General features: G+C 41.6%; 1 protein-coding gene across 2 annotated transcripts in view; it reads left to right on the plus strand.

Annotated features, from left to right (window-relative positions):
- LOC137329042 (heparan-alpha-glucosaminide N-acetyltransferase-like) overlaps nucleotides 1-25798 on the plus strand; it is a 34675-nt gene extending 8877 nt beyond the window's left edge. The window contains exons 4-18 of one of the 2 annotated variants that reach the window (XM_067994385.1): nucleotides 580-707; nucleotides 1151-1220; nucleotides 2445-2514; nucleotides 4073-4179; nucleotides 6418-6494; nucleotides 6911-6941; nucleotides 7807-7967; nucleotides 10282-10397; nucleotides 11712-11833; nucleotides 15460-15586; nucleotides 17847-17933; nucleotides 18675-18752; nucleotides 18872-18942; nucleotides 20661-20773; nucleotides 21872-25798. In XM_067994385.1, the coding sequence (XP_067850486.1) occupies nucleotides 580-707; nucleotides 1151-1220; nucleotides 2445-2514; nucleotides 4073-4179; nucleotides 6418-6494; nucleotides 6911-6941; nucleotides 7807-7967; nucleotides 10282-10397; nucleotides 11712-11833; nucleotides 15460-15586; nucleotides 17847-17933; nucleotides 18675-18752; nucleotides 18872-18942; nucleotides 20661-20773; nucleotides 21872-22053 (1540 nt within the window). In that variant the 3' untranslated portion in view covers nucleotides 22054-25798. The remainder of the gene's footprint in view (nucleotides 1-579; nucleotides 708-1150; nucleotides 1221-2444; nucleotides 2515-4072; nucleotides 4180-6417; nucleotides 6495-6910; nucleotides 6942-7806; nucleotides 7968-10281; nucleotides 10398-11711; nucleotides 11834-15459; nucleotides 15587-17846; nucleotides 17934-18674; nucleotides 18753-18871; nucleotides 18943-20660; nucleotides 20774-21871) is intronic. The other variant, XM_067994386.1, reaches the window with a different exon arrangement.
- Nucleotides 25799-26663: the final 865 nt, after the last annotated feature.

Consider the following 26663-nt stretch of genomic DNA (forward strand, 5'->3'; position numbering starts at 1 on the left):
CTAAATATAAATGTTTTTGTGATGAGTTGGTTTGGTCAGTTGGTGCTAATCATTGATGGGATGTAATTTGCAGGCCTCCCCACTCTCACACTTAACCGCACTCACCAGGCTCTTCTGATCTCTGCCACACATGCTCAAGACAGGGATGTCCCCAAGTAGAACCAGTCTGAGCTGAGCACTTCAGGCTTGGCGCTGGCTCCTCTGGAGTACTCCCAGTGCCTGCACCCGCCCCAATTAGATAAATGAAATCCTTTAGAAACAACTGCAAGACCTTGATGAGAAACAAAGCAGCAACGTTAGCTCAGTACAGTAATGTGGAACACTCCTTGCTCCAAATTATCCATGAGCAGCATTACAGGTGGTCTATCCCAACTAGTATAAAGAATTAGGTGCAAATATTCAACAGTAATTTGCCTGATGTCAAATCTTCACGGCATAAAAATGCAAGCATAATGTGATTAGAATGGTGCATCTTACGAGTCTAATCATCGTGAAGTAGGAGTAACTAAGAAGCTACACAACTTAAAAAGTTTTATTTTCATTTCTCATTGTCACTGATTCTGTGTGTCTCTCTTGCAGGGTCCATGAAAGCTTTGGTGAGCTTGGACACTACTCCTTATGGGTGACAAAGGCCAACTTGAGTAATGTGAGTGGACCAGTCAACTGTAAAATCATCATCGACCAAGAACCCATCAACAGCAACCTTCGTATGTACACTGTGGAGTGTTACCACATTTTGCCCTGTTCAGAGTCAATGGGGCAATGTTTCTTTTGAGGAAGTGGAAAAAGAGAAATAACCTTTAATTACTGCCCTGGGTGGGTGAGGGAGTCCTATCGTGAAAGATGCAACAAAGAGCTTTAGTCTCTCGTGAAAGCGTGGAATACGTTTTTCAATACACAGCCGTATCAATATTGCATATACGGCGTATGTATCAAACCCGTATTCTCAGTGGTGAAATATGCGGATTGACCCACTGGTTGTGGTTTGGATTTAAATTGTATTAAAATAAACTATTAGCTTGGGTGCAAATTCCTGTGAATTTTTTCTTTTTTTTTCTGTTTTAATTTTTTTTCACCTGTTTCTAAAAGAATTTCTTACGCTATACTTTACAGTCTCAAAATAAAACAATCTTCTGTGTTTTTACTACAGCTATTTTATATGCGTTCCTTGTCTATGCTGGATTGGCCATTTCAGTGTGTTTAGGACAATTTATACTGGGGTAAGTACCATAATTTAAAATGAGTTATTAAATTAATTGAAGTTTAATTTGCAGCACTCTGTGGTAGAATTAACAATAGAGCCATATAGACAGGGCAGGCAGGTTCAATTCCTGGTCTGTGCTCAGTTTCTGATATCAGCTAGTGTCGCAATTGCCTGTAGAGAGGGCAGAATTGTAGAATCATAGGCCCCAGCCCAATGCATCTCACCATTTAGTCTCTTTCTCTAAACCCTTGCAAGTTCTTTCTGTTCCCAGTAAAGTTTCAAAAGCTGTAATAGATTCTGCTTCCATCACTGTTTTCTGGCCAGCCATTCCATGTTCTAACAACCATCTGTGTAATTTTTTGCTAACCTTTCCCATTGTTCTTTTGGTGTTTAGATTTATGCCCTCATTACCTGCTAACTGACCATAAATTTTTTCCGATTTACCTCACCAAAGCCCCTCCTTAATTCCTCTGTCTGATCTCCTCTTAACCGTCTTTGTCTTAATAAAAAGAGCACCAGTTTCTCTAGGCTTTCCTCATAACTAAATCCCTGGTGGTATAGCAAATCTCTACAGTACACTCGCCACAGCCTTGATGCTGTCCAGAGTTTCTGCTCCTGATCAATAGCCAACCACCTCTGCTGAGTTGGGACTGTTTTTGTTAGAACAGATGAGATTTGGGGGTGACTTGATAGCGCTGCTTAAAATTATGACAGGATGGGACAGATTGTATCCAGCAAGTGAGGGGTCTAGAACAAGATGTGAACATTTGATTTAAATGTAAAAGATTTATGAGGGCTGTGAGGCTGTGGAATGCACTACTGGAGTTAGTGATTGAAGCAGTGACCGTGCGAACATTTAAGAATAGGTTAGATAGATGGTTGAAGGAAAGGTGGATAAAGGGATGTGGATTAGGACCACTGCTCGTATGGAGGATGAACACCAACACAGATTGACTGGGACGAACAGGCTGTTTCCGTGTTGTAATTTGTGTAACTGTGTTTGGGGGCGTAGGGTGAAGATAGAATAGAACTTGCCTGTGATGGCCTCTGGCCTCCTGTGGTCGAGTAGTTTGATGCTGTCCATGGTCACGTGGGAAAAATCATCATCTGGCTAAGTTACAAACAATGATGCCTGTGGGATCCAACAAGGAGTAAATGCCTTCAAGAGGGGAGGGGGAGGGGTGATGTGAATGGGATAAATGGGGAGGGAAGTCTAATTTTGCCTTATTTTTCTCTTCAGACTTCATTCTGTTAATAACCTGTTGTTCCGCCTGTCGCCTCGTGTGGAGATGGAAAGGTTAATTAATTCTGTAAGTATCAAATTTGTTTGTTTTTGAAATTAATTTTTAATTTAGTTATTCAGCATTACTATGCTTTTCTCTTTAAGAACATGCAGAAGAAATGCTACATTAAAATCAGAAATTCACTTTATTGAGGAATTAAAGATAGCATTTGCTTAAATTGGCATCGATGTTTGTTTATGGGCCACTACCTGATGGGAAGGAAGTTGGGTGACTTTTGAATTTGATGCTGGGAGTATTACAAGATGACAGACTGACGTGCCCTCTGATTGTGAAAGAGATGGGACTCCTAAATAAGTTGAAAAGAGCACAAAACAAACACAGCCGAATGGATAGATGGTCAAAGAAGCGAGAGGGAATAGGGAGGAGACTTGTGAGGGAGGCACTGGACACTGGAGAGGTACCGGTAGATTGGAAATGGGCTAATGGGGTGCTCAAGTTCAAAAAGAGAAACAAAACTAATTCAGGCAACTACAGTCATTAGTCTGGCTTCAGCTCTATGTAAAACAATGAACTTGTCAGAAGTAAACTTGAGGACAATAACCTTAAGAGCATTCAATACAGCTTTACAAGGGGATCCTGCCTACCTAACTTCCATGACTTCTTTGAGGAAATGAGAATCCAAATGGACTGTGGTAAACCGTGATTTGGTGTGTCTTGACTTGCAAAAGGCATTTAATAAAGTTTCATACAAAAGGTTATTAGTTATGGTCAAAGCTGTTGGGATTCATGATAAACCCTCAAAATTGGCTGAAGGGTAGAAAACAACAGGTAGTGGTTAGAGGGGCAATGCTTGAGGGGGGCGGGTGTTGGGGAGTTAGAGTGGGGTGCCCCAGGGTTCAGTGTTGGGGCCACAACTGTTTCTAATTTACATCAATAACTTGAACCCAGAAACCCAATGCAAATTGGTCAAGTTTGCCATTGATGCCAAACTAGGAGGGAGGTGGGATCTGAGGAGGCAGCTCAGAAACTATAGGATGAGTTGGACAAAATATGGAATTGGATTGAACAGAAGAGGGCATTTAATGCAGACAAGTGTAAAGTATGGCACGTAGGAAAGAAAAATGGGCAACACTTGTACTCCAGGAATGATGTTGAAATAGCAGAGGATGAAGCTGAACGAGACCTAGGAGTCTCAGTAGACTCAACACTCAACATGTCCAACCAATGCAGAGCAGCAATCAACAAAGCCAGTAGAATGTTGGATTTCATAGCCAAAAGAGTGGAATATAAGTCAGAGGAGGTTGTGATCAAACTGTATGAGGCTCTGGTGAGACGACATCGCTAGTACTGGAGACAGTGCAGAAAAGAGCCACGAGGCTGATTGCCAGTGTCAGGGTTCTGAGTTATGAGGAAAGACTGGAGCGACTTGGGCTTTTCAGTAGGGAAAGGAGGTGCCTGAGAGGTGATCTTAGCAGTTGGGTGGGGGAGAGGGGATGTGTGTTTTTTGTTACTTAACATAAATAACATCTGTTTATGTAAACTATTTGGTTTCTCTTCCTTCTTAGGGTTTTGCTGCTACTTGATTAGAACTTTTTTAATAAAATGTGTGTGCTTTGTTTCAAAGGAGCTGGGATCACCAAACCGTCTAACAGACAACACGAGTCACGGTAACCTGGTATCAGGACACAATCCAGGCTACCCTCGACTCCGTTCAATTGACACCTTGCGAGGGTAACTCGATTTCAGACTGTTTTAAAGCCCTTGCTGTAACAAAACGTCAGTGTGTCTGCCATCCCCACGGTTGTAAAATTTTTGTAATTAAACAAAAACATTAAGAACAACTTTCTCCCAATCCCCCCGGTCTCTTGATGTTTGTAGGGGTGCACTCCATCGGAGCTTTAAGTAGCCCTGATGTGCAGCACCTGGCGTGTTGTTGGATGCACTGCTGTTGCTGTGCCTTAAATTATGTGCAGCATTGCAGACACGAGCAGTCTGATTACAGTCCAGTGTATGTTGGTTTATAAGTGAGATCTGAGCTTAAACAATTGCTGTTATAACCTCAGAGTAACGATACAAGACCACTCCCTGCCATCGGTCCCTCTATTGGAAGTGTACATGTTGAATTAATCTGCAAACTCTTTTTGCCATGTTGGGTTTAGTCGTGTGAGTGAGAGTTAACAAAACTGTTTTGAGTGTGTACTCAAATTGAGTTGAGTGTATATCATTCAGAATTCTTAACTGTTTGCTAGGTAGAGAATTTAACTTTTAACGTGAATGATTCATTACTCATAATAAATCAGAGAAATTTATGGTACAGAAGGAGGCCTTTCAGCCTGTCGTGTCTGCCGGTTGAAAAAAGAGCTATCCAGCCGAATCCCACTTTCCAGCTCTTGGTCCGTTGCCTTGTAGTTTACGGCACTTCATCTGCATATCCAAGTACTTTTTAAATGCAATGAGGGTTTCTGCCTCTACTACCCTTTCAGACAGCTAGTTCCAGACCCCCACCACCCTCTGGGTGAAAAAATTCTCCTCGACTCCCCTCTAATCCTTCTACCAGTTGATTTTAAATCTATGCCCCCTGGTTGTTGACCTCTCTGCTAAAGGAAATAGGCCCTTCCTGTCCATTCTATCTAGGCCCCTCATAATTTTATACACCTCAATTAAATCTCCCCTCAGTCTCCTCTGTTCCAAAGAAAACAACCCCAGCCTATCCAATCTTTCCTCATAGCTAAAATTCTCCAGTCCTGGCAACATCCTCGTACATCTCCTCTGTATCCTCTCTAGTGCAATCACATCTTTCCTGTAATGTGACCAGAACTGTACGCAGTACTCAAGCTGTAGCCTAACTAGTGTTTTATACAGGTCTATCATAACTTCCCTGCTCTTATGTTCTGTGCCACAGCTAATAAAGGAAAGTATTCCGTATGCCGCCTTAACCACCTTATCTACCTGTTCTGCTACGTTCGGGGATCTGTGGACATGCACTCCAAGGTCCCTCTGTTTATACTTTTCAGTATCCTACCATTTATTGTGTATTCCCTTGCCTTGTTTACCCTCCCCAAATGCATTACCTCATACCTCCAGATTGCATTCCATTTGCCACTTTTCTGCCCGCCCATCCATCGATAACTTCCTGCAGTCTACAGCTTTCTTCCTCACTATCAACCATACGGCCAATTTTTGTATCATCTGCAAACTTCTTAATCATGCCCCCTACATTTAAGTTTAAATCATTGATATATACCACAAAAAGCAAGGGACCTGGTACTGAGCCCCGGGGAACCCCATTGGAAACAGCCTTCCAGTCACACAAACGCCTGTCAACCATTACCCTTTGCTTCCTGCCACTGAGCTAATTTTGGATCCAATTTGCTACTTTCCCTTGGATCCCATGGGCTTTTACTTTTCTGACCAGTCTGCCATGTGGGACCTTGTCAAAAGCCTTGCTAAAATCCACATAGACTACATCAAACACGCTACCCTCATCGACTCGCTACCCTAATACTCCTTTTATTTTTGATATATATAAATAAAAATTTTACTCCCTGCGGCATTCCTGATGAGATGACCACTTGCCTCTCAGTGAAAGCGAGTTTTATGATATGGCTTTCCTTCCTTTGGCGGGGAGAGGAGAGACACTCGACTTGATGCTGCAATTGAGAGCTCGGTGTTAGAGAGAATGATGAGTGAGGTCACACTGGCTCCAGCACACCATTGCCATCCTGTTTTTTTTTTCCCCCAGCAGATATTTAAATAAATATAATGAATCCCCATGTAACTGATTCCTCAAAGCTGTTGCAAACTAAAAATATAGAATAAATAGAACAATACAGAATGGTGCTTCATTGATGTTTGTTTATGAATCAAGCTACCAAAGTACCTCTGATCCTCCTATTCTTCACCTAGTGAGTCAAAGTATAGGGGAATGTATCAGTCAGAATGTAACCAGATTTCTGTATACTCTCCTAGGCTGGCTTTGGTGATCATGATCTTTGTTAACTATGGAGGTGGGAAGTACTGGTTCTTCAAACATGAAAGCTGGAATGGTGGGTGAGGCTGCTTTTTGTTTGTTTGTGTGCATGTGTCTGCGGTTACTGATCATGAGTCCTGCGGTGCATGTGACGCTCGCGAGTCCAGTCCTGCCATCTTTTGTTCTAATACTGTGAATAATTTGCTTTTTGAAATAAGGGTTCAGAGGTCCTGTTTTGTTAAATTGATTAAGATCTTGTTTATTCGTGACACATTGAGAATTGTGTAAATGATCAAATACTTGCTGCTGGGATGGTCCTGTCCGTTCACTAGTTTTATGTAAACATCTGGATGCAGCACAGGAGAATGTCTCTTCATATTGGTTGATGTTGGTTTATGGTGTTTATGTGAAATTTTCTTTATTAATCTACAGTTGTTTGTTATGTGAAGTTTCTGCCTAGATCTGTAATAGTATTTTCTGAACTCTTTATAGGATTAACAATAGCAGATTTAGTGTTTCCATGGTAAGTGTGATTTTTATCTTGTATTTTTTTGTGATGGAGATGCTTGTGTGAAGAATAAACCTTGCAGTCTCAGACTGTAACAATTACCCAACAATCATAAATAACACAGGTGTTAGCCATGCCTCAGTGGTTGTACACTTACCTCAGTCAGAAGGCTGTGGGTTCAAGTCCCGCTCCAGAGACTTGAACACAAAATCTATGCTGACACTCCAGTGCAGTACTGAGAGAGTGCTGCACTGTCGGAGGTGCCATCTTTTGGATGAGGTACCACCTGTCTTCAGGTGGATGTAAAAGATCCCATGGCACTGTTCAAAGAAGAGCAGGGGAGTTCTCTCTGGTGTTATCTGGTCATGTATGTGGGACCTTGCTGTGTGCAAATTGGCCACTGTTTCCTACGTTACAATAGTGACTACATTTCAAAAGTACTTCATTGGCTGTAAACCCCTTTGTGGCTTCCTGAGGTCTTGAAAGGCGCTATATAAATATGATTCTCTTTTTTTCTTTCTTTCTGAAAAGTTAACGCAAAAAGTGTGACAAAAACATGGCCACAGGAAGTGCATGCATGTGAGATTTTTATATATAGACATATTTAAAATATACCTTTTGCATATAGGTTAGTGTGAATTCAGTCGTTTTTAACTTGAAAAAAAATTGAATTCCTCATACAAATTACATAATTTTAATTAAACAGCACAGGAGGCTTTTTTCCACTATTTCAATTTAAATGAATGGATGATATGAATTAAGAAGAATAGACTGGAATGTGTCCCTTTAAACTTATATAAGGCAAGTTGTGACAGATGCTGCTTGTTTTTGAATGTGCGAGTGTGTCTAATCAAGAAGGTTCTGGATTTCTTTGCCCTAGGTTTGTGTTTATCATGGGAACTTCCATTGCACTCTCCCTGAGCCCAGCATTGCAGGGTATCCGCTCCAGATGGAGGTTGCTGGGCAAAGTTGCTTGGAGGACTGCAGCCCTGATACTGCTTGGGATCTTTATCATTAACCCAAATTACTGCAAGGGAGCACGTAAGTGTTCATTTGGAGACGTGCTTGAAAGTTTAATGATTTGTTTTCTTCAAGTAGTGAAAATAATTCTTCAAGGTTACAGTCACTCAACCTCCATTTACTAATGGTACTTGTTTTTGTTTAGGTGCTTTCCAGTGACTTACACCAGCAGGAAATAGTTAGCCACTCCCCAGCTCCCTTACACATGCTTTTCCTGCACCAGCACATGACTTGCACATGTGCAGTGGATTAGTGCATACATTTTTAGAGGAATTTTAATTCCTATTTAGGATCGAGGGGGGAGAAAAGGGCCCTATAAAAATAACTTTTTAAAAAGAATATTTATTCTCTGGATGCGGGTAGCGCTAGCAAGGCCACGTTTATTGCCCATCCCTAGTATCCCTGAGGGCATTGAGTCAACCACATAGTATGGGACTGGAGTCACTTGTAGGCCAGACTGGGTAGAGGTGGCAAGTTCCCTTCCCTGAAGGGCATTAGTAAACCAGTTGGGTTTTTATGACATTCTGGCAGTTTTTTATGGTCGTTTTATCTGGTGCCAACCCACATATGACCAGATTTATTGAATTCAATTTCCCAACTTGCTATGGTGGGGTTTGAACTCTCAACCTCTGAATTGTTAGTCCAGCACCATAACCATGAGGTTATTGTATCCTTTGAAGGATGGTGTGGATTGAAGCAGAAGGCAGATAGCCAATAAATGTGTGAATGTAGTGAATGCAGGTGTCTGTGTGGGAACAGTGAATAAAACCTAATGGACTTTGATAGGTTCAGTTTATGGAATCTGTGCTACGTGGACAGATGAGAGATGGATGCCAGAGTGTGTAGTGTGTTTTATTTTCTCTGCCAATTTGAATTTGATTTGCTGCTATAAATGGGGTACGGTAGTCTAATGGTTCTGAAAACTCTGCAATACCGTGACAATTTCTCCTTTTTATGTATTTTAAAAAACAAAAGAATATTTGAGTTGACCATGACAGCCTTGAGCTCTGCTCAGTAGGATGAGGAACACAGTTAACTACAATGAGATGAGTTGTTAGACTATTAAACGGCAGTTGAAAATGATTCTCAATTGCTGATCTGCAGATCCATGTCGACGTACAGTGCATGTAGCTGGCTGGGGTTAATGCAATGATACATTATTTTCATTGATTTGGTTCCATTTTACACAGCATCCTAATTCCTGCTTAATTATGATTGTTTAGCGACCAACTAACTCATTGAGGGTAGTGGGTTAATGCCGACTGTTAGCTTCATGTGTAGACAAAGCACACAATTCATGTTTGTGTATATCTGGCCATGCAAAGCAAACCTCTTAGTTTTTAGAAATATGTAAATGAGATACCAGGGAATTATTTTTAATGACTCATTTTTATTGATTCATGCAAAATATAAAATGTAATAATGAGTTTTCAGTGTACACATCCCATCTGAGCATGTACAAGTGTACTGCAGGATCTAGCACCAGGGACCCAATCTTCCTGTAAAGCAGTTAATTGAATTCTCCCTCCCCAGGGAACAAGTCTCTTCCCCTATCATGGAGGAAAATGAGAGGTGATCTTGAGGTGTATAAGATCCTAAGTGGAATGGAAAAGGTGAATCCTCAGCATTCATTTTTCGAAGCTAAACCAGAACAAGGGGAGCTGGCTGCAAACTGAGAAAAGGCAACTTGCCGAGTGATTAGTGCCTGGGCACAAAGGCCTCGTTTCAATATTACGCCCATTTCCGGAGACGCTCGTGAAATTGGTTAAAAGTTGCCACGAGCTCCAAATACGTTTCAGGCTCTACAGCCTAACCAGGGGTCCTTAAAGGGACCACTGGAGGCAGCGGTAGATGCCTGCAGGTAAGTTTTTTTTTGAAACTTGCCTTAATGTGAAGCCAGGAAGAGGAGTGTTCCTCCTGCTTCCACAATAAGTCAGTGACCACTGCCAGCCCACGTTCGCCCCCAAAGAGTAATGGATATAACATCATAAAGGGCCTCAGCTAAGGGAGCTAAACGTGCATTGATTAAAATGTTTTGAGAATTTAGCTGGATAAATACCTGGTACGAAGCACATTTAAAGGTAAATACAGATGGGAACCTGTTGTGACCATGGAAACACCATGACAAGGAAGTTAACCAATCAAGGATGTAAAATAAAGGGATGATAAATACACTCAGTTATACTCTGTTTATCTTTGGGAGGGAGTAGGATTAACAATACCTAGAACTTTTTCTCAGGAGGGTGTAGCCGATTGATAAAATGGCCTGTGGAAGGAACAGGCTTGATGGGTTTGAAGAGCCATTTCTTATTCCGTGCTTTCCTTCTTCCCGTAGTTTCCTGGGATACCCTGCGGATTCCTGGTGTGCTTCAGAGACTGGGTCTTACCTACGGTGTGATTGCTGTCATGGAGCTTGTGTGTGGGAAAAGTTCACCTGATTCTCTTGCTGTGGTAAATTAAACTTTGATATATTTCTCTTTGCCCTTGGTTCGCACTTGAATAGTTTAAATTTTTTGTCCTTGGTTTTCAGTGGTATACCATCCTAAACCCTGTACAAAGAAAATTGTCATTCTGTTTTAAACTATTGGAATATCTTGCATGTAATTTCTGCAAGCTTGTTTTAAAATTGTGAATTTTCATGAATATTCAGTCCATGAACTGCACAACATTAGCAAAAACTGAGCCAGTGTTAAGGTGCTGGATGGCACAGTGGAGGAGGGTGTGTTTATTTTAGCATTTTCAAACGTGCTTCAGTTGTGCCAGCTGGCTTATAATGGCTGCTGCTTGCACTTGGGCTGAATTTTGCAGGAAGCAGGAGCACTCAGTGCATGTAGCCAGCACTAACTGACTAGCAGGAGTTATCCTTGCCTCCTGGCACTTTGTCTGCCAGTCATGAGTGGCATTGATGCATGTTGTGTTGTTATATAGTGGAGTGTTGAGTTGGCTCTGTATGTGACTGGAGCTGCTCTAGTGCAAATCTGCAAGTTTTGCTGGGGAAAGTTTTTTTTAGTCCTTATCACAGCGGAGAGCAGTGCGGGTATGGTTGTGCAGTGATTGTTACTGAACTAATAATCTAGTGGCCTGGACTAATAATACAAAGAATGTGAGTTCAAATCACACCATGGCAGTTTGAAAATTTGAATTCAGTTTTAAAAGGAATCTGGAAATAAAAAGCTGGTGTCAGTAAAAGTGACCATGAAGTTGTCGGATTGTCATTAAAAAAAAACCCAACTGATTCTCCAGTGTCCTTTAGGGAAGGAAACCTGCCGTCCTTGCCTGGTCTGGCCTATATGTGACTCCAGTCCCACACCGACATGCTTGACTCCTAACTACCTTCTGAAATGGCCTAGTAAGCCACTTGCTTGTATCAGACCGCCATCAGCGGTTCAGGAGGTAACTAGGGATGGGCAACAAATGCCGGCCTTGCCAGCAGCGCCCACGTCCTGATAATGTGATTTGTACAGTGCCTGATTTGCCATCAAAACCATGTGGATGTGGTGTAAAAATCAGATACGGGGGAACAATAGCCACACTGTAGTGAAGCAATGTACTGAGTTGAGAGTATCAACTGTTCGTTTTGCTCCATCACCGTGAGGTGAGTACTGATGAGAGGTGCAAACTTAAATAACACTCAAACTCTTCATACAGGTCAGAATTCTTGCAGTGTTTTTTTTCTTAAGTCTTTTGATAATGAGACTTGTTCTCTACAATTATAATTTTCTTGAAATATCCTAATATGTTGAAACTTGGCTTTTTTTTTTGTAGGATAGTTGGTGGTCTCTGCTCAGAGATGTTTTGATCTACTGGCCTCAGTGGATATTGATTCTGCTGCTAGAGTGCGTTTGGCTTTGTCTGACTTTCCTGTTGCCTGTGCCAGATTGCCCGCGGTAAGTCCTTGTTTCCCTGTTGTTGCTGTAGCGGAACAAATTCTTTATTTTCTAATGAGGGAAATTCACCATCCAGCATGGAGAGAAATAAGATGGCCATATTCCATTGGTTTCCAAACTGGGGGTTTTGGGCCTGGAGGTGGCCCCTGAAGCCATTGATTTCTGTATTTGTTGGCGTACTGGTCCATTATTCCTGTTGCCATACACTAAAAACTACAATGATGGTACTGTTTTTTGGGGTAGTTGCCATGTTTGGAAGCTGAGGGAGTAGGATTGGCAGGAGGTCCTTGAGCATGTTGGTATTTTCATGGGGTCCGCCATCGCTGCTTTATTGTGTCCTGAAGAACAAGCTGATGTGGCTCGAGATATTTTTCTACGTTCATGGTGTTATATAAATGCACATTGTTATAGTTTCATAATAGTTAAGATCGTTATTCTTAATTATTGTTACTGAGAATGATTCTTCCACCACTACTAACTGACCCAAGACTGGACCAAGTGTTTGGCTTCCCATCTCTGAAGACAATGTACAAGCTACCCTCTCATGGGCAGCAACCTATTTTAAAAAAAATATTCATTTTCGGGATGCTGGCATTATTGGCCATCTCTTGTTGCCCTTGGGAAGGAGGTGATGGGCCACCTTTTTGAGCCACTGCAGTTTATGTGGTGACGGTGCTCCCACAATGCTGTTACGTAGGAAGTTCCAGGATTTTGGTCCAGCAACGATGAAGGAATATTCAATTTTTTAATTTAATTTTTAAGAGATCATTCAGCAAAATTTATCCCTGACCTTAGGAAATTGGACAGAAGTCCAGAATATCTGTATAACCCTTCAACCTTTGTTGTTTCGCCTTGACTGGCTCCTTTCCGTTGAGGCCATCCTCCTGGATCTAGCACTGCAGGAGCTATTGAGTTCTGTGGCATTATTTGAATGTTTCCGTCAATCACATTATTTAATGTGTATCGAGTGCTTTGTCTGGGAGTCTGTCCCATGTATTCACTACACTGGAAATTTTTTTCAAACCTTTAGAGGTTGTTGATGTTATAGTTGGATTCTCCCTTTGTACTCGAATAGTCCTGGCTAAATAACCTGCAGTCACAAGATGATTATGAATGAGGAAAGCCGTTTGGCCCATCTTCATTCAGAAAAAATGTATATTCTCCCATTACAGCATCTAATTGTTTCTTAAATGATTCAATTTTTTTTTGCCTCCACTATTCTATCTGACCGTCCATTCCAAGAGTTGGTTTCTCTTTTTGTGATAAACAACTTTTTGATATCAGTCCTAATTTACCTTTTAAACTAGTTTGAACCTATGTCCCCATGATCTACTCAGTAGTATGATGGATTTACTTGTTCTGTTCCCTTGAATATCTCTCTCAAATCAAACACTTATCTTTCCAGGCTGCAAAGCCCAAGTTTCTCCAGTCTCTTCTCACCAATTTTGACCTTTGACACGGGATCAGCTTCCTGGTTTTTCTCGTTGCATCCAGTGCTTGAATGTCCCTTTTTTTTGTTTCTCGGTGACCAGAACTGGATGCGGCACTCGAGGGGACCAGAACTGGTCCAACTCATCCTGTAGTTTCTGAGCTGCGTCCTCCGATTTAAACTGTCCCTCCTAGATTGGTATCATTTTCACATTTGAGCACTTTGCATTGAGTTTCTGACACCACATCATTTATGTGAATTAGAAATCGTACCCAACACCAAGCCCTGGAGGATGTCACTCAGTACTTCCCCCTCCCCTGACCAGTACCTGTTGTTTTCTACCCTTCGGTCAGTTTCTTATCCATTCTCGGGGTTTACCACATAGCCCAACAACTTTGACCTTAGATAGCAACCTTTTTTGTGAAACTTTATTAAATGCATTTTGCAAGTCATGGGGGCGGGGGTTACCACAGTCCATCTGGGTTGTCATTTCCTCAAAGGAGTCAAGGGAGTTGGTTAGATAGGATCTTCTTGTTAACAGCAATCAGCACAGCTTCACAAGATTATTGTTGCACAGACAATCCTCAAGTTTACTCTAGATTGATTTAATTAAAGATGCTGCAAGCATAGATAAAGACCTGGATTGTCAGGTAATTTTTTTTTAAAACAATGAAGTTTTTAAATCTGTGTGTGATATATTTTTGCAAACTGAGACAAAGTAATTATCTTACTGAAATGTATTTAAGCACCACCTCAGTAGACTGTGTTGATCTGTCCTGGAGTATCAAAACAATTTGCTACCACGTGTTTATTGACACCACTGTGTCAACCGATGAGTTACATAGTTACAAAGAGTCTACAGCACAGAAACAGGCCATTCGGCCCAACGAACCTCCTCCCACCCCTCATCTAACCCTATAAGCAAATTCTTTTCCATTCTCCCTTTATGTGCTTATCTAGCTTCCCCTTAAATGCATCTATGCTATTTGCTTGAACTACTCCTTGTGGTAGCGAGTTCCACATTCTCTCCACTCTTTGGGTAAAGAAGTTTCTCCTGAATTCCCTATTGGATTTATTAGCGACTATTTTATATTTATGACCTCTAGTTTTGGACACCCCACAAGTGGCAACATTTTCTCTACATCTACCCTATCAAATCCTTTCATTATCTTAAAGACCCCTATCAGGTCACCTCTCAGCCTTCTCCTTTCTAGAGCGAAGAGCCCCAGCCTGTTCTGCCTTTCCTGATAAGGATATCCTCTCAGTTCTGGTATCATCCTTGTGAATCTTTTTTGCACTCCAATGCCTCCAGTCCTTTTTATAATATGGAGGCGGGGTGGAACTTAGGCCGGCAGGATTTTACAGCAAACAGCAAAACAAACACTGTCTATTTACAGTCTATTTGAAAAGAGTGTCTACGAACTGCAATCAACAGAACTCGTGTGTGTAAAATCAATCCCAGTCACTTACAGCAGTGCAGTCTTCAGGCATGATTGACAGGGGAATTACCCAATCACCTCCATTCTGGCCAGGAATAGCGGTGTCACTATATGTTCTATGCTCCTGATTTCTCTCCCTCCCACCCCCTCCCTGCAGTATCAGTGTGTAGTTTGAGGTGTTGCCTACCCTGCATTATTGACACTCCAGTGTAGTACTGAGGGAGTGCTGCCGTCTTTCGGATGAGATGTTTAGCCGAGGCCCTGTCTGCCCTCTGAGGTGGATGTAAAAGATCCCTTGGCGCTATTTCGAAATAGAGCTGGGGAGATCTCCCCAGTGTCCTAGCCAATATTTATCCCTCAACCAGCACCTTAAAGCATTCTCTGGTCATTATCACATTGTTGGTTGTGGGACTTTGCTGTGCGCAAATTCCCTATGTTACAAGAGTGACTGCACTTCAAAAGTACTTAATTGGCTGTAAAACACTTTGAGATATCCTGAGGTTGTAAAAGGCGCTATATAAATGCAAGTCTTTCTTTATTATTGTGCCACAGGAATGAGAACCCAGCACATCCTCTCACAATTGGCCTCAGTGCTTCCAGTTTTGATCAGTCCCACCAGCTAACTCCGCCTGGACCAGGATTTGAACTTATGGCCTTTCTATTTTTCTGAGCTGGACGAGCCGGTGCCACTTCTGTTTTTTTTTCTCTCTCTCATTAAGCAGTGATCTTTAACTAAAAAGTGTTTTTGTTGCTGTCAGAGGTTATCTCGGCCCTGGAGGAATTGGAGACTTTGGGCAGTTTGCTAATTGCACTGGGGGAGCAGCAGGGCTCGTTGATCGGTGGCTCTTTGGAGAGAAGCACATTTATCAGCATCCTTCCTGCACAGTAAGTAGCTGCTGGATTTCACTTTTAGTTGGTATCCTATAAATGTTTTTTTTTGTAATGTATAGTTTCATTTTTATGGTTCTTACAAAAAAAATTAATTCATAAAACAGTAGCCTTGCTTTCAGTGCTTAATGGTACGGTACAATTCTCCCAGTTTTCCTGCATTAAAGGGAATGAGGGAAAAACACTCCTCCTTGATATAAAAAAAAAACAAATATTTACAGAATTCAGCATCAAACAGCTGAGCTGAGCTTTTCCAGCGATTTTCTGTTTTTATTTCAAACAGCTTAGTTGGGCAACTAGATGCCGCCATCTTTAGTTTCCGCCCCACCTCCCCTTTGGTCAATCCCAGATCACAAGCCCTCTGCGGCTGACGTTTCGAATATTGCTGAAGATTGGGTTCTGTGTGGCACATAAGGGATCCTTGTTGACCCCCGCCCCAGATTAATGCTGCACCTTCCAAAGCAACATGGCTGAGCCCGGGAATTCACCACAGTGAGATGCTCCAATGTGCTGAGCTGAAAATGTCCACTTCACACACGTGATGTGGGAATAGTTTTGAGTTTGATAAATTGACGTTATCGCAATGAGGCTTCACATACACTTTTTTTTTTGTACTGCACGTGATGACATCACGTTCAGAACGAGACTTCTTTACAGCATGACTTCTGAGGAGGGGGAAAGCGAGCCAAATGCTAGAGTTTGTGTTGTCCTGCACTGACCAGTCCTTTACAGCACCTGTACAACAAGCAATCAAAAAACAGCACCATCAACTTATTGCATAATTTCATGATGACGTCACATCAAAAAAAAAAATTTCATGCTTGTAAAATGCTACGGTGACAATTACTGTATAATACTGTATCTAAAACCCAGAACAAGTGTTCAGTCACTGCTACTGTAATAGGGAGGGAGTGGGGTGGTGGTGATGGTGAGCGACTTCAGTACAACTCCCAACTGCTGGTGGTGGTCAGATCGTGTGTCGCAGAAAATACTCTCCAGACCGCCCGCAGACTAGCCCTACAGAAAATAATCAGCCCAATGACGTCAAAACACAATTCGAATATTGTACATGTGGGATTTTTGACGGGAAGGGTTCCTGTGGACTATTGAGGCAGACACCACTATGAGGCAGTAACTCCTTATAGTCGAGACTACCAGCACTCATGCAATTAAACCTGATGCAACACATAGTTTAATCACGTTGCCTCCCTTTCTCCCCACAGAGCATGTCTGAAAACCTGGACCTCCAATAATTGAGGAGAGAAATGTTTTTTGCACAATGCCTGGAATCCATTACAGTGGTCGTGTCACTTTTGACTGAACTGACCCTGAATTTTTCTTGTGCGAGGTCCAGGTTGAATCTGCTTCTTGTTTCTCGTCTGCCCTCCTCCCTTGTGGCCACACTTGCTTTCTTCAGATGTCCTGTTGAGCACTGTGTGGGTGATGTTATGTGACTCAGCTGCTGCATGTGGTCGAGGGTTACAGTCTTGCGTATTGGGAGAAAAGACCAACATTTGTAAGACTTGATAATCCGTTCAACCCCCTTTTATATTGAACTTGAACATTCAACTCCTTCACCAAATGTCGATGGGTCTTGCTGCACGTAGGACTGCAAACACTGGGTCAGAAAAGAACAAGTGTAGAGGGGATGAGGGATGGGTTGGACAAGCTTCCATTCTCTTCTAGAAAAGAAAGTGACTAAATATAAAATATTAAATGGTATGGATAAGGTCAACCCAGAGTATTACTTCAAAGTACAGCAAGATGATAGGACCACAGAAAATTGAATGACAAATGTTTGGAGATAATCTACCAGGTAAATAAATAAACACCTTTAGGATTATTCAAAATATATGGTGAAAAAATTATAATGGGAAATAGGAAGCCTTCAAGAGGGTCAAGAGACGACTTGCCATCGCTGACTCTTCAGTTATGTTCTAATTGAAGCTAATGAGAGGAATCAGTCCCATTTACAAAGGTGGCTTTTGCTCTCCGTTAATCTCCATGTGTACATAAATCTGGCCATGAAGGGATGATTTTCCAGAGGAGCATCAGAATGTAATAAATTAACAAACTATTTAAACACGAGCTGAGTTTAAAAACTAACTCTGAAATGGAGAAATATTTGCCATCCTTTTCCTGTTGGGACTATGCTCTTTGGATGAGTTATGCTGTTTCGTGAAGTCTGTTAATTTGTTTTGAATTTTTAAAAAAATTTGATAGAGATGTAATAAACATAATTATTTTTATTTTTAAGCTACTTTATCACACTACAGTGCCTTTTGATCCAGAGAACTTGCTAGGACTAATCAATTCGATTGTGATGGCATTTCTGGGACTACAGGTAATAGTCACTGAGTAACACTGACTACTTGGAACAGTAAAACCACAAGCAGTAAGTTGTCTTGAGATGTGAATATACTGTACCCGTTTGAATATAGAAACCCTGTGTAATGTTTCCACGTAGTTTTACAGTCTGAACTGCAGTGAGCATGAGGGCTCTGTTGTATTCTGTGGGGTTAAAGGCTGAAATGAAATTCTTCCCAGTTCATACAAGCTCCACATGGTTGGTGGATTCTAGTCAATGGCAGCTGGTGATTACTAGCTGGATGCTGGTGGATTCGAGTGGTTGCTGGCAGATGGGTGAATTCTAGTGACTGGGAGAGTTTTTTAGTAGCAGATTCTGGACAGATTTGGTGGTTGTGATGTGAGGAAACATAAATTTGTTTTTAAAATAGTTTAGCACAAACTTAGACATCTATGCAGACTTAGCCTGAGCTCGATTGGGTTTAGAAAGAAAGAAAGAAAGAAAGAAATTGCATTTATATAGCGCCTTTCACGACCTCAGGATGCCCCAAAGTGCTTTACAATCAATGAACTACTTTTGAAGTGTAGTCACTGTCGTAATGTAGGAATGGCACTGACAGATGCCTGGAAGTCGTTAATCTTCTGCCTCACATGGTTGAGTACAGGAGCCGGGAACGTGCGTTCCAACTCCTGCCCCTTGTTTCAATTTATGTAGTACCACAAAATTACAACTTTGTATCAGAAAGAAATAGCTCAGCATGGTTTTCTTCCAATACAGGCTGGGAAGATTTTCCTTATTTACAAAGGTCAGAATAAACAGATTATGCTGAGATTTTTCATTTGGAGCATACTGTTGGTAAGTGAATTAAAAATAATTTTTTTTAAAAAACCTTTTTGGTAGGTCGAGTATAGACTGTCTTGCTGGTGAAATGTTCCTTGTTTGTCTAACCTGTCGATCTGCTTTGTTGACTGTAGGGTACTATTTCAGCCATCCTTACAAAATGTTCTAAAGATCACGGCTTCATTCCAGTCAACAAGAATTTATGGTACGTATGCCGTCGCATTAAACTAGGAAAGGATTTAGTGCAGTACTGCAGCCAACCAGAAATCATGCACATTTTGCCACTTGCCCCATGCAATGAAACCTGTCTGAAAACTCCGTTTGCAGAACAAAAACAGCTTTCTGAGCGATGAACAGATCGCTTGTCCTGATTCTAACTGTCTGTAAAATGCCTGCTTCAGTAATCTGTAAAGAGGGATTGATTCCCAGCAGGAGAAAGGAGGAGATCAGGAGTTCATGAGCAAGTTGCTATAAATGGAATAAGTGGAGTTTTTGCAATAATGGGCCCAAGTGCAAGTTATTACAAGTGTAGCAGACGCTGTGCACTGTCCCCTTCGCTGCCACTCACTACTTTAGTGGTGAGTGCCAAACACAGAGATGGTGGAAACTGGGTAAACAACAAATTACATCTATCTAGCACCTTTAACATAGTAAAAGAAAAACACCCAATCATGGGCCAAGTCTGAGCAGGAGTTAGAGGTTGGGGCAGTGCAGTCAGAGATGTAGTGAGAGGGAAGTTACTTAGGGAGACAGTTCCTAATTGTGGTGGCATGCTGGCTGAAAGCTCTTTGACTAGTGGTAGAGTGTGGGGGAGGGCCATGTAATAGAGCAGCAATGGAAGAGCAAACAGTGCAGGCAGGGATGTAGGGCTGGAGGAGTAAGGCCACAGAGGAATTTGATGAGAAGGATGAGAATTTTGAAATTCAGGGACAGGGAGCCAGTGGAGGTTGGCAGGATGGGAAAATGAGTGACATTTTAGGAAGGAAAGGTTGCAGGCAACAGAGTTCTGGATAAGTTGGACTTTCTACATGGGACTCAGGAAAGACGGCTTTTGGAAAGGTTGAGGCTGATGGTGACGTAGATGAGGGTTTCGATGGCAGGGATGGAGATGTTATGGAAGTGGGCAGAAGGTTGGAGATGGGGAGGATTAAGGCCGTTGAAAGATTTGGTGTCCAGGACGAGGATTTTGACATTGAGGGACAGGGAGCTGGTGGAGGTTGGCATGGATGTGGGGCTTGAAGCTTGGCTCACGGTCAAAAAGGAGACAGAAACCCAGCTTGAGCCAGGAAGGGTAATGGGGATAGGGAGCTCGGGCTTGGAGTTTCCGTAGGATGGGGGAAGGAGGCAAACAAAATTGCTTCAGTCTTGGGCTGTAAAGCTTCTGCCTCATGCCCTTCGTATGGCAACGGTGTGGAATCTGGGCTAAAGCTGGGTACCATCTACACAAAAGCTTATGGATAATATTGCTGAGAGTTAAGTACACAAACTGTGGATCCTTGCCAGGTATAAAACTTTTAAAATTAATGTCTTGAAAGGGATGCATTTGGAATGTGATTTTGCTTATACTTTTAAATGTACATGGCTAGAGGGGGAGATGAAATGAAGATGTGACTGTGCTGTCCTCCCCAACTCCAACCTTTTGAGGCGACGAAGAAAACAATTTGGCAGCCTCGTTAATTAGAGCAGTTGTCGCTTCACCTCAATTTGAGCTGAGTTGTGGATGCATTCCTCTAGTGCTTCATTTTCACCGATCTACAATCCAGCGTCTTTTCCCACTGCATTCTTGGGTGACAAAGTACCAAGGAAATAGTCACCCATTATGTTGTGTGTGTGTGTGTGTGTGTAGGGAAACTATTCTAATGGTATCTGCCACTTTTCTCAACATAAGGAAACCTTTCGCTTGCCTTTGTCTTCCACATACAGGTCCATCTCTTATGTTACGACACTAAGTTCTTTTGCCTACGTTCTTCTCTTGCTGATCTATTTTGTGGTGGATATAAAGAAACACTGGACCGGAGCTCCCTTTTTCTATCCAGGTATGGAAAATCCCTCCATTTCATAATTACTGGATTTTGGTGCTTTTGCCACTCTATTATCTTTGACTCCTCTCCCTTACAAACCCCCCCCCCCCCCCCCCCCAAAAAAAAACCTTTAACTGGGAGGTTGTGATGGCCACAAAGGTCAGTTCGATGGTGATGAGATGAGTTAGTCGCCTTGCTGTACAGGCAGAGGCTGCCACCTGGTGAGCTAACTGAGAACTCCCCTGTATCACGGGAATGATATTTTTAAGCAGAGTGCACTGGCAAGCAAGGGTAAGTAAATGTCGAGCCACCTTGACATTAAACCGAGGAGCTTTTTTTTTCTGTAAATTTTCATCCGCCTCTCACCACAGATCCTACTTGAGGTGAGAGTGGAACAGTGTGAATCCGCAGAGTTCTCCATTTTTACCAGCGGTGCTGTGTTGGGTCGAGCTGGTTGCTACCTATGATGCCTTCACCTTTCCATGTGGTCCTCCTCTCTGGGAGCAGCTGAAAGCTGTTGAGACTGTGACATTAAGTCTCCTTGTACCGTGGATTCTGCGATGTTTCTACCTCCGAATCATTCTCTTGTTTTCCGTTAAAGATCAAGAAAGGGAAATGTTGTCTGACTGTGAACTCAGACATTAATGATTGTCTGTGCAAGTGGGCCATGTGTTTCTTTTCAGCTGCTAGAATTCCCTTGCACTGGTCAATAGGGTACATTTGATGCAGTTAAGGAGATGCATTACTGTGCGAATAGGAAACGATGTGTTTGTGCCAAAAAACGACATTTTCAGAAGAGATTGGGGTAACAGGGCATAGCGCAGAGAACCCGAGGCAGATACCCAGGGACTCGGATTGTGTTTTCATGGCATCCTAAATCACCAGGCAATATGAGTCACACTTATAATTGCTCCTCGGCTTGCTACTGTTATGAAGTTTCACTTCTAGTTGTCTGATCGCTAGGCTTCCTTGTAGGTTAACTGTCCAAACCCAGCTGGTTTGTGGGTGGCATCAGCTTGTTCCAGCTGTGGGTAGAACGTTCTTTAGCGATGCCCAGTTTGTTACTAGTCACTTCAGTTCTACAGTCACTTTTCTTTCCTCCAATCTCTTTAGGGATGAACTCCATTCTGCTTTACGTTGGACACGAGGTGTTTGAGCATTATTTTCCTTTCAGATGGAAAATGCTTAATGACCGTTCGCACGGAGAACACTTGGCCCAGAACCTCCTGGCTACCACCATCTGGGTTTTTATTTCTTATGTTCTTTACAAGAAGAAAATATTTTGGAAAATCTGATCAGGAATCGACAGTATTTTTTTGGCGCATATACAAAGTGAAGGTCTATATTTTTCTATAAATGTAAATAAATGGACAAGATCTGTTTGCATTTTGTATCAACAAATGGAAACATAAATGTCAACCAGTTTTTAATTTGTCAAATGGCCAGTACACCAATGATTTAGTTGACAAGTTGCAGTTAACCCTTGGAGTACCATATTCCTGTATAACTTTGAAACTGCAGATCCATTTTGTCAATCTCCTCCAATTTTTGTGAAAAGCAGTGAGATATGTATATGTACTCCATCATTGCCAACTGATTATATTTAAACTTGTCCAATTCAAAGGGTTAATGTAGGAGTACTCTACTCCTATACACTCGATATTCTATGTATTCATGTTCTATACTCCTGTACCATCACTATCTTACCCTCTTCTAGCTCTCCACTCCTATACCCTCCCACTATCTTACCCTCTATTCTAGTACTCTACTCCTATACCCTCTATTCTGGTACTCTACTCGTTTATCCTCTCAATATCCTACCCTCTTCTAGCACTCTGTCTCTCTCTTTCACTAGCATTCTGGTCTTGTTTACTCAGTAAAATTGTTTTTAAAATAGTATCAAGTAAAACTTTGTCTAAAACAGTAGTTTGTAAACGCTGTGTTGTTGCTTCATCTCGATGGATGTGAGGAAAGGATCTGTTGATGCCTATCGGCAACTTTCCTGTCAGCCACGAACTGGCAAACAAGTTTGCAGCATTGAATTGTAACCATTCTGATATGAAGTGCATCTCACATCAGGGTTCAAACATACACTTACCTAATTGATGGGAGTGGGAGGTTTGAAGGACAATGTTCCTAGGCTTTGCCATTCCATCAGGCCATTTTCTCTTTTGTGTCAGGGTAATGACTGTGATCATATGGGAGTATTGTTTGTCACGGTTAAACAGTTGTATAAGTGCGCCTGACTGATGAAATAATGAAGGCTCTTGCAGGTATTTCTAATCTAGTTGTGTTTCGGAAAGCATGTCATCCAATGGCTCAGTTTCTTCACATGACTTGCATCTACCTTTGACGTGGTGGTGAGACCTACACAGGGTAGCACAAGTAGCTCCAGCCACCTGGATAGTCTAGAAGTTCAGTACCCATTAGCAAGCTTACTCATCAATTGCTTAATCCAGATTGAAACTTGGCCAAAGCAAGTTAATGCAATGGGTTTCTACCTGTAGTATAGACCCAGCACTTTGGGTTTCTTTTGGTCACTCCTGTACAGTGTAACTAACCTGTTGCTGAAGTTATGACAGTAGACTTCTGATTATTTGAACCATTCTGGAAGCTATAGATAGTTGGTTGACTTTGAGCCAACAGCTATATTGAGGAGGGTGCTACTACAGAAACAAAGCTTGCAAAGTTCACCTGGTTAGGTTAAGGGTACAGAGATTATAAAGAACCCACTGCTGAAATTCAGATATGTTCAATACCCAGGACAGGATAGCAACATTCACTGTTTAAAAATCCTGGCTCAAATGAAATCATTGATGTTGATATCAGTATTTCATGTATGAGGTTCTATAAATGTTGCTGACTTGGAAAATTTTGCACTATTGTCTATCATGTAGTTCACTTGTGATTATGTTTAACTTCTAATTTGTGCTAACGGGGAAACTAAGTTGAGGTGTTTTGACTCCTTTTTTAAAAAAAAAGGATCCTATTCAAGCCTGTATAATTATGCAAAACAAAATTCTTTCTTGCTCATTACTTAGAGAAATCTGCAGCTTTGCACTGGCAGTTTGATCAGTCAATCTTCATTCTCTATCTTCCCCCCCCCCCCCCCCCCCCCCAAATTTTGTGGTGTGTTATATATAAATTCATGCCTGTGTTTCAAGTCTTTTGAGAGAGATGCCCTTAGCTGTCTTCCCTCCTTTTTGATAGTTGTGTTCATCAATGTCTTTCCACACCAGCACTGTTTCGTGCTTTTGTTTTTCCTGCTGCATGTTGGTGCAATTTGTAATTGGCAGATTTGATAATCCTGTGAATCTTTTTTGAAAGATTATATCGCTCTTCAACGGCTGAAGTTTTACTTTCACTTGGTCACTGATGTTTTCTTCACCTGATATTTTGTGCTACCTTGTTATCTTCATCCACTGGTTTAGTTGCAGTTGTCCTTTCCTTGGCTGTCAGTTGTTGGCTCCTTGAGTCAAAACTTGTCAAACAAATGAATCCTTTGCAGCAACCATAACATCGATTTGCACCATCTTCTGATGCCGGTCAATGATGCACTGGATTGGGTGGTGCAGCATCTTGCCACACTCTCCTGAGCCTTAGTTTTGAATACAGTTCAGACTAAAGGAGTCAAGTCTCCTGTCTGTGGCATGTAAAGGGGTCCCTTTTTTGAGTTTGGAGAGCTTGGGCGGGGGAAACTCTTCATTCCTCCCAATTCAGTACGTTCTGCCATTATGTTGACAGTCTGCTCAAACAGACCACAAAGATGGCTGGTGTGAGAAATGGAAATGTCACATTAGTGCAGAGGGTAAAGGATCAGAGGGCATTGTTGGGATAGATTAAAAAGGGAGCCTCACTCTCCAGTCCTGTACTCGACCTGATATTGACACCAGCTGCCTGAAACATGTAATTGTCCTATTCCTCAACCCCTTGCCTTGGGCATAAAAATTCAAAAAAAAATACAAGATTGTTGGATTCAGCCAAAGCTTTCCAATTCCAACCACTTGCAGAACTGGCTTTGCAGTGTACACAGGTGGTGGTGTAATACCGGTTTTAATTGACTGAGACTAAGATTAGGCAATTACACAAGGGCTTTGAAAACTAGTCTCCCTATCAATGTTAGAAAATGTTCACTGCTGTTAACATGAAATGAATTTTGAAAAATCTTTCTGTACTTAGGATAAAATGCTTTTAACTTTTATTGGCTATTAGTTTTCCATTTTCTTTGGTAGTTATTTAAAGCACACGTCACTTTTGAGATACCTCATATGGTTAACAGTTGATGTCAGTGTTCCTCGAACTCATTGTTTAAAGCTATTGGAAATTATTAGCAAGCTTTGTTTTTACTGCTCACCAGTTTGAAAGAAATTTTTTCCAAAGACTCCACTCATTTTTAAAATGACTCAAACCATGCTGACTTCTTATTGGAGTCAGGTACACTTTACTTCTGCACATCTCTGCTACCATCCCTAAACCTGGAGAAATACCTACAGCACCAGAACACTGTTCCCAGGTCACATTCATTGTAAGGTCAGTAGTTCACCTCAGCACACTTGATGGGTTGTATGCTCCTTCAAGCTTATTTTAAGTATATAATTTTCCGATTGCTCTCATTATGATTTGGGTCTGAATTCTTTGCTTCTACAAAAGGGAAAGGTAATGTTTGTTTTTAAAGTGTTTATTTGACAATAAAAAGATGTAATTGTTTTGTACTCATATTAAATTCAAAGGTCTGTTTTTACACCCCAATTTCTGGTTAAATATTGAAATATTTGTGTGGAGTCATTTCTTGTATATGTTTGATACACTACTTCAGTTTAAATGGGATTTTACCTGAATATAGGGATTTTACTTTTTTCCCCAAATCTACTAAACCTTCAGATTCATTTTTGAGTCAGTCCCTGCTTAGCGGTTTGTGCTGTTGTAGCTGTATTTAACTATAATCTTTGTACATTGCGATGTAGAATGATCATCATGTATTGATTTGTTTCCCATTTATGGAATGTCTTTATTGCTAAGTGAATAAAGTTACAATTCTCATTTTGTGTACGTCTGTAATTGTATCTTTACCGATGCAGTTAGGTAGATTGTCCTCACTCCAACACTAGTGTTCTTGCTGGCTTGTCCACTGTCTTTCCTAGCTATACCCACTAGTCTTTAAAATGGAGATCACTGAACTTTCCATTTTTTTTTGCTGTAGGTTGCAAGTATACCCAACAACTTTCATAACTAAGAGGTCATTTTGATGGTCTGTTTGAAATTAAGGTATTACTGTGTCCTGTCACAATTATGGATCTTTAATTTTGACATTCTACAAGTCTCTTATGGGCTCTTGTGGTTGAGTGCTATTGTACATTTCCTCTTATTAACTGGGAAAGCTTCTTGCTCATATTGAGGTTAAGCCTCTGCTGAATTTTGTTGGGATGAGAGTTCATACAGGAAGTGGAAGTCATGAGTGATTCCAACCAGAATGATCCAGTTCAACATCAATACTGAGGCCCAGCAGCCAGTTATTGAATTTTAAAAGGGCCAGCTTCAAACAAATGAATTACTTAAGCAAAGCTTCTGCTGCTGAATCCCTTATCTGTGCCTTTGTTACCTCTAGACTTGACAGGGGTTAAATTGGTTAATCCACAAAAACAGGCATCACATTGTGTAATTAATACAAACTTATGTTAAAATGTTGCACACCACTAAATCCCACATGCTGCAATCTGCCGGTCCAAGTTGGTACCAAGCCTGTGAGTGTGTGCACCAAGGTTCTCCTGATGATGCACTAAAGGCCTTAGTGCAGGAGGTGGACAGGAGGGGCATCCTATATCTGCAGGGGTTGGGGGTGCAGAAAAAAGGCCCTCCGGATATATGCTCAAGGCATAGGGGACCGTCAATGCCAGGCACACAGTGC

This window comes from Heptranchias perlo, chromosome 1 (assembly GCF_035084215.1).
Source record: "Heptranchias perlo isolate sHepPer1 chromosome 1, sHepPer1.hap1, whole genome shotgun sequence".
Taxonomy (NCBI): domain Eukaryota; kingdom Metazoa; phylum Chordata; class Chondrichthyes; order Hexanchiformes; family Hexanchidae; genus Heptranchias; species Heptranchias perlo.